This window comes from Microtus ochrogaster, unplaced genomic scaffold, assembly GCF_000317375.1.
Source record: "Microtus ochrogaster isolate Prairie Vole_2 unplaced genomic scaffold, MicOch1.0 UNK907, whole genome shotgun sequence".
NCBI classification, from domain to species: Eukaryota; Metazoa; Chordata; class Mammalia; order Rodentia; family Cricetidae; genus Microtus; species Microtus ochrogaster.
Window position 1 is genome coordinate 1 of NW_004950005.1, and position 8,396 is coordinate 8,396.

At 37.5% G+C, this 8,396-nt stretch overlaps 1 protein-coding gene across 1 annotated transcript; it reads right to left on the bottom strand.

Annotated features, from left to right (window-relative positions):
* Positions 1 to 1,990: 1,990 nt before the first annotated feature.
* LOC101994964 (killer cell lectin-like receptor subfamily B member 1F) lies at positions 1,991 to 6,711 on the bottom strand (the record flags this gene model as incomplete). Its single annotated transcript, XM_005372296.1, has 5 exons — positions 1,991 to 2,114; positions 4,652 to 4,767; positions 5,244 to 5,398; positions 5,921 to 5,995; positions 6,613 to 6,711. Coding segments are annotated over 5 exons (569 nt in total), but the record flags the coding sequence as incomplete, so codon positions are not given.
* Positions 6,712 to 8,396: the final 1,685 nt, after the last annotated feature.

Genomic DNA, 8,396 nt, shown 5'->3' on the forward strand with positions numbered 1-8,396 from the left:
CACACACACACACACACACACACACACACACACACACACATCATTTAGGAAAAGAAAAGATTAGGTCATTTTCTATGACTTTCAAATGTCAAGTCTAAACTGTGACTGTAGTCTGTGTGGGAGTAGGGGGCTGGTTCCAAAATCTCTGACAGATACTTTAGCAAAACTCAGAAAATGCAGATATAAAATTTATCTTAGAATATAAGAGGCTTTGTTTTTCTTAACTTCCTAGGTTAAATTTGCTTTCAAAAAGGAGTCAAGAGAGAGATAAGGCACACAAAGAAAAATAAGTTTGTAGTCAAACTTCCCATTGGGCTTCCAGCTCACAAATAACAACAGACACAGAGGCTTACTAGTAATTATGAAAGCTTGGTCTTAGCTTTGTCTTGTCCCCAACTAGCTCTTTTTTCCAGTTTTTTGAGACAGGGTTTCTCTGTAGATGTGTAGCCTATCGGGGAACTAGCTCTTGTAGAGCACGCTGGCCTTAACTTACAGAAGTCTGCTGGTATCTGCCACCAGAGTGCAAGGATTAAAGCCTAACCATTACATTCTAATGCTGTTCTCTCTGAAAGGTCTTCCTAGAGATTTTTTTCCTAAGAACTTTCACAAAAGAGTTATACTTTGATGTTTGATATACTAGAAAATTATGATCAATGACTATATAGGTACTTTTTTTCTAAAATAATTAAGAATATCAAGGTTTTAAAATGTCTTCATGGTTAGGAGTATTGCCTGATCTTGCAGATGATCCAGGTTTGATCTCAGTACCCACATTGTAGCTTTCAAACATCTAAACTCAAGTTCAAGGGGATCCAATGCCTCTTTCTGACTTCCACAGGAATTTCATGAATATGGTACAAAGACACACATGCAACAAAACACCCATGCACATCAATTTTTTATTGAAAAAATACTTTTACTTGAAAGTTTTCTTATATCATAGCATATTCTTCAATTTAAGTTATTAAACTGGACAATGAGTGACTAACATATGTAGGTGTCTATTTTAATAAAAATTTTGTTATGCCTCTTTATACAGTAAAACCTATTTTATTTTTTGGATTACTACTGAAATTTCTGAGTGTTTAAATAAAAGTTGATGTACAAGAGATTTATCAGAATAAATACATGTTTTAAATTCTCTAACTGAAGAACTGAAAAAAAAAGTCACTTGTTTTCTACGAAAATAACCACATATTTAGTAGCATACTTTCTACAGATTATATATGAGCCATAGGGTATAGACAGGTATGGAAGAAAAAAAGTAATGAGAAAATTAAAATGGGAAGACCTGTGCAGCAGTGGACAGAGTTCAGGCCGTATCCTAGTCCATTTTTGTTACCATAATAAAAAACTGGAAAAGAGCCCCTCTTGTCTCACAGCAATGGGGACTGACAAGCCCAGCACCAAGGTGCCACCAACTCTCCAGTCTATGCAGCTGGATGACTACAGTGTGGGAAGGGTCATGTTGACAGAGCTCCTTTGCCTGGAGTCAATCTCATTATCACATTATCCATTATTAATTTCAGAGATGTTAATAAAACACTCTTCCATTTCCAGCTCTGGGCTTCTGCTGTCAGGGCAAAGACTTTAATCAAAGTTCTACAGCCCAGATGTGAAATGGCTTAGGGTGGGGGTCCAGTTGAGATGAAAACTTTGTAAAGTCTTCTGCAGCTGTCTGCAGATGACCCCATGCAGAGATATTAACAAAGGACACACAAGGACTCCAGTGCCCCCTAATGGCCGGGGCTTCCATCTATAAAACACTTGTCTTAGAATAACACATCTGTGTCTGTTGTGCATTTGCATTCACAGATTAAAGAAACTGGAAGTCAGCATCTGTAAGAGTCACAGTGGTATTGTAGGCCATGCTTTGTATCACCAACTGCACTAGGAGAGCTGGCAGCATTGACAGTTCAATGAAGAGATCTGGTGTAGAGGGTAAAAAAATAGGGATGACATTCACAATCAGGAGTCAGGACATGGGATTTCAGACATGTTTCAGTTTCTTTTGGCAGATCCAACGGTTGTCTGCAGAACAGGTGTCAGAAAATACTTCTGTCATTGAGATGACTGCACAGCTGTTTTCTTTGTCCTTGCCAGTGACTTGTAATCTGAAGAACAAAGAATCCTGGTGTATAGGATTTTCTTGCAATTATCACATCAGCCATCAGCCATTTTTGGACATTTAAGGATGCTAAGATTACATAGTACTTAAGTATAGTAAATGCAGAGTATGAACATTATAAATACACATAATCAATAAGGATATCACCTAGAGAAGCCTCTAAATTTTCAGTTGTACCCTCACAGAAGAAGAATTAGTCCATCAAGAATATTTATCACGATGTATGAACAGGAGTTCTACTACAAGAATAGTTTTTGTGATCATGTGCAAGCCATCTTATTTTGCAGAGCTTCAGTGTCCTTAAATATATAAATTATAAGCAACTACTGCTTAGAGAAAGCATTGAGGTATACATGATTGTGTAACAATAGTTACACAGTAGGTAATTAGTAAATGTATTCAACATGAAGAGTAAACACAGTGAGTCTACAGAATTGCATACAGAGAAAATAAGAGCCTCAACTCATGGGGAACAGAATCTGGGTCCTTCCCTTCTCATCCCAGAGATGTTGGGTCTTTACTCTAGCACAACACTAGTCCCACACCCAGGGTTCCTGGCATCACTGCAGGTGGGAAGGAGACCAGAAGTCAGCACTAACACATGCAAGCTTCTCAGTGATGACAAGGAATTGATGAGTTCAAGAGCAGCCTGTCTCAAGTGGAGGATGTCACCCAGCAAGCAATAAGCAGGGATCATTCACAGCTGACTTTTGTTTGTCTTTCTTCATGGAGCCTCTTGCCACTAAGCAATAAACTTTTGGTCACAGTAGTGCTCAGCATGCTAATAAAGTATGAACTTCCCTCAACTGGGCTTCTATAAATATTCCTACATTTTATTTTTCACTTTTTAGCATCTTTCTTCAATCTTCAAGACCCTTTTCTTAAGGCCTGATTTTCAAAAAGCGTTTGGTGGATTGCCAGGGCTACCCCAGCCAGACTTACAGTGAGAGCTCTAACCTTATCTCCTTTAATTCCCAAAATAATCCTGCTTGTAAAATTTTAACTTTCCTCTTGTTTTCCTAACCTGAAAACAAGGGCCCAGGGAGTTAGAATAAATATTTACTTCATGGATGTGTGAGAGTTGGTGAAGGGAGAGAGAGAGGAAGGGTAAAAGTTTGTGTATAAGTTAGAGGACAATTGTGGGGGGAACCCCCCCTTTCTACCTTGTTTCAACCACTGTGCTGTGTGCTCCAGGCTCATTGGCCCAGGCATTTCTGGGTGATTCTCCTGTCTATAGCTTCCATCTCTCTGCAGGAGTGCTGTGATACAGATGTGGACTTCTGTGTCTGGCTTTTTATATGAACTGTGATATTTACACAGGTAGAACCTTTTGGCAGATCCATTTTCTCAGTCTAGATGAAATGAAAGCTAGTTTGACTGACACTCTTCCTATTGTAGCCTGGCAGACGCCAAATTTACCTGCTCACGGCCATCTAATCAGAGCATTCTTTTATCAGAGTGAAATCACACAGCAGCTGAGCTAATTCCTCTGCCTGACATGGACATCTTCACTTATCATAACATTTTTACTATGAATCAAAATTAGGTAACCATCTTACATCACAGCACAATTATACACAAAAAATTAGCACACACAAGAAGAAAGAAAAAGTTAATTCTTACTATGTGTAAAATCATTTTTAAACAGCAATGTCTATACTGATTCTGCCAAGAGAAAATAATTTCATAACACACTATGGTGTAACTTTGTTGTCACAGTTCTAAAGCACTGCTGAATGATTTCTCTGTATGGGTAGAGAGATAATGTAGTGCCTACGTGTGCTCATTGTTCTTGCAGAGAACCTAGGTTCAAGTTCTAGCACACATATGGTAGCTCACAACAATCTGCAACTCCAGTTCCAAGAAATACTTTTTTTGATTACTGTGAACTCCTACATGTACATGGAATACATACATACATACACTCAAGAACACACAGAGAAAACAAAACAAATAAATAAGTTTTTAAATTTCTGAGAAAGTGTGTGTGTGAAAAAAAGAGAAAAAGAAAATCTATATATTCCCCCCAAAACATTTAAAACTATTTTATCTCTAACAGTAAGAAATTAGTCTATTTCCTGTCTTTTAAAATTCCATTGTAATTGGGGGCTGGAGGGATGGCTCAGAGGTTAAGAGCACTGGCTGCTCTTCCAGAGGTCCTGAGTTCAATTCCCAGCAACCGCATGGTGGCTCACAACCATCTGTACTGAGATCTGGCGTGCGGGCATAAATCGAGGCAGAATGTTGTATACAGAATAAATAAATAAATAAATAAATAAATAAATAAATAAATAAATAAATCTTTAAAAAGTCAACATAATTAAAAAAACATTGCATTGTAATTACATATACACATTATTATAAAGGGTTGCTATCTACTTATACATGAAACTTTGCAACTAATTTTGAAATTGTCTTTTCAACAATCTCAAGAATTTATACACTAAATTAAAATTACAGAATTCAATTTTCAGTAAAAAATGAATGTGAATTGAATATTTAAATAGCTCATTTAATACTTACAGATCAGGATTTAAAGTAGATTCATTTGTCCACTTCCAGATCTGCTCCACTTGTATATATTTTAGTCCAATAAAAAACTGATGTCCTTCTATCTTTGAGAAATTCTGGAAGTATCTCTATAACCAAAACATAGTGGGAGATTTAATTTTCAATCTATTTATTCATGACATACTTTCCTCTACCAATCTTCTAAAACATGATTACTCCTGCTTGAATCCCATCCTAGCTCCCCACCAGAATAATTCTCTCCTCTGTGAAACTTATCTCTATATATTTCTTTTAATTGATTCATTCCATTGTTTTTTATTACTTTAAAGAAATACCAATCCAAATTCCCACTTCCTCCCCTCTCCCCCTCCCCTCCCACACTCTCCATACCCCCTGCCTCCCATCCCCCTCCAATATTAAGAGAGGGCAAGGCACTGTGCCCTTTGGAAAGTCTAACGCCCTCCCCACTACATCTAGGTTTTAAACTGTTTAAAATCCAAGTCTCCAATTCCTCAACATAGACCACTGGTTAAAGTCCAGACATGTCATCAAAGGTTCAAGAAAGTGTTATGTTCTAAACTGAGCAATTTTATTATCAATTTACCAATTCTTCTTGATCTTCAATGAGCAGCAAAGTGCCTCCTCTCACAGAGCAGTCAACTAGACCTTCAGACCAAGGTCTGCGAATTTGAGAAATAAATAAGCATTTATCCCGGTATGGCTGCCAATCTTTCAAGCATGTTGGAATGGCTGATCTCTCTAGAGTAAGAAAGAAGACATGTTTATTTCTGCCCTGTTTCTGCTGCACCATAATCAACTCCACACAGGAGTTGTTTCATTTAGCAAATGCTGGAACAAGGCTAATGCTGCCATATGTCAATGAATCATAATTAATGACAAAGGATTTGTTTTGTGTTTCATTTCTACTAATTTACTTCAGACAAAGTAAACTGTCTAACATGTTCGCTAAAATAATCAACTATTTCACTTTTTAACTTGATATTTGCCTATTAAGATTCTGTGCACCAGCAACCTGAGGAAGCATGGCCAGCTGGGTAAGATCGTAAATGTCAAGATCACACAGCTTCAGTGCAGTTCCCAGTACCAACACTTACAAACCCTGTGGCTCCCTGCAAGTTCCTAATGGTTTTATGTTCTTCTCAGACATCAAAGGTGATACAGCCTCTTCATTGAAGACTGTTTTGAAGTTCAACTGAGATGACTCACATTTTCTGTCAATAATCAACTCTTATTATCAGGAAATTCAAGCCACACAATTACCTGTTGGTACAGCCATGATCTCTTGAGCAGACACACCGCATTTTTCTATTGGTGGTTTTTGCACTAAGATTCGCACTAGTATATAACAAGACACACAGAGAGAATTAAATACTGAAACAAATGGTGGCACCAGTGTTCTGTTTCTTACTTCAGGAAATCAAGTTCTTTCATCTGAACATAAGGACTGATACAATATTAGCAAACTGGATTAAGGGACAAGTCTTTATGTGGGATATATGAACAAGAAACATACAGAACACATGGATTTGAACAGCTGTGAATATACGTATGTTATGATTGACAAGTCAATCTGTGGGCATTGCTGAAACTCTCAGATTGCCCACAGTCACACCTGAGCTGCTCATTCTTAATAACTCACATTCCAGAGAAGGTTTAGCAGGCATGTAATAAGTTTAAAATGGGAACCTTTTAGCTTTCTTTGTTGCTATATTTTTGTCATAACTGTGACTTTTATGTTTTAGAGTTCCAGATGCACATATGTCATAGCCCATAACTGTTCTCAAAAAATTAAAAAGCATGGAAGAAATGTGAAGTTTCCACAGAGGACACAGGATTTTGTCCTATATTATTAGATATCACTAACCTTCTCCTAGTCTTAAGGAAGCCAGGTTCCATAAACAAGACAAATGTTTGTGTGGAAATTAAGAAGTGAAAGCTCTTGCCTTACTTACCTAAGACACTGAGTCCAGTAAGGCTCAAGACAAGAAGGATTAACCCAGCACAGCCGAGTTTCAGAGCCAACTGATGCCAGTTTGGGCATCGACAGGCATCTGAGAAGTGCAAAAAATACACATGTTAAATCTAAATGAGGACATCTGGGATAAAAGTAGTTTTGTCACTACACAAGACCTCCCTTAACTATAGGACTCTTTCCAACATTCCTAGTGGACTGACTGAAACTGAAGATTGTGCTACACTATGTGTACACACACACACAAACAGAAAGAGAGAGAGAGAGAGAGAGAGAGAGAGAGAGAGAGAGAGAGAACCTACCTACAGGACTCTTTCCAACACTCCTAGTAGACTGACTGAAACTAGAGATAGTGCTACACTATGTGTGTACTGGTATACAGAGAGATAGAGAGAGACAGACAGACACACACACATACACACACACACACACACACACACACACACAGAGAGAGAGAGAGAGAGAGAGTTCCATCTTCATAAAGCCCAAACTACATCTGGTGACTATAACTTTCACAATTTTGCGTGTGACAGTAAAACATTTTTCCACAGAGTGCAGTACTTGGCACTATCACCTTTTATTTAGAGAAATACATTATGGCTTCTATTTAGAATACTGACCATTGATGTTTCTACCTTTTCAATTTGGATCCATCATTGAGTGAGTGAGTGACACTGGGACACAAGCACTGATGAAAAGTGACTCACTTCTTGACCTAGATGCTGTGAGATCTCATCATTGCTGCTCTGGGCAGTATCCAGCTTAAAACATTGAGTTACTTATTTCTAGAATTTTACAGTCAGTAGTTTAAAACCACTGTTAGATACAATGTATAGAAACAACAGACACTGAAATGGCAAATATGAAGTTCTATGATATTATATGACATACACTGTGTTCATAACAGATAAGGGGTACTGTGCTGTAACATGACATACAACGTGTCTATAGCAGATAAGGGGTACTGTGCTGTAACATGACATACACTGTATCTATAGCAGATAAGGGGTACTGTGCTGTAACATGACATACACTGTGTCTATAGCAGATAAGGGGTTCTGTGCTGTACATGACATACACTGTGTCTATAGCAGATAAGGGGTACTATATTGTAACATGGCACAAACTGTGCTCTTTACATTGGCTACTTCTCTTATCCTTTGTAAAGATCAGTTCTATAGATTGAAAAATTCACCATAAGGATCTTGGAGAGGATTCTGTGTGGTCTAGGCCACAAAAATTACCAGAGTATTAACTACGCCTAAAGCCAGCTTTCCAAGTAGATAACAGAAACAACCCTGAGATTTAAATAATTCTGGTTCCTCTAGTGCTTATCTGTGAACACATGACCTCCAAACCACTTATATAACATGACATATACTTTGTCTACCACGATGTACTTCCTAAACACCATGTTAGATGTGCTTACCTTGGTGATTACACCAACAATGGACCTCTTATGCTTACTGGATAATGAAATGTGTTATTTTTTTGTGATATGGTCATCATACTACAGCTTTGTGAATTTAACTTTCTGATAGACATTTTTAAAAAATGGGTTAGATATGAAAAACAGGGAGAGTTTTGTTTATAAAGGTAATAAGGAGAAACATTAGCTGGTACTTACATCTCTAATTTATTTTTTTTGTTTTTTTTTTTGGTTTTTTTTTGTTTTGTTTTGTTTGTTTGTTTGTTTGTTTGTTTTTAGTTTTTCGAGACAGGGTTTCTCTGTGGCTTTGGAGCCTGTCCTGGAACTAGCTCTTG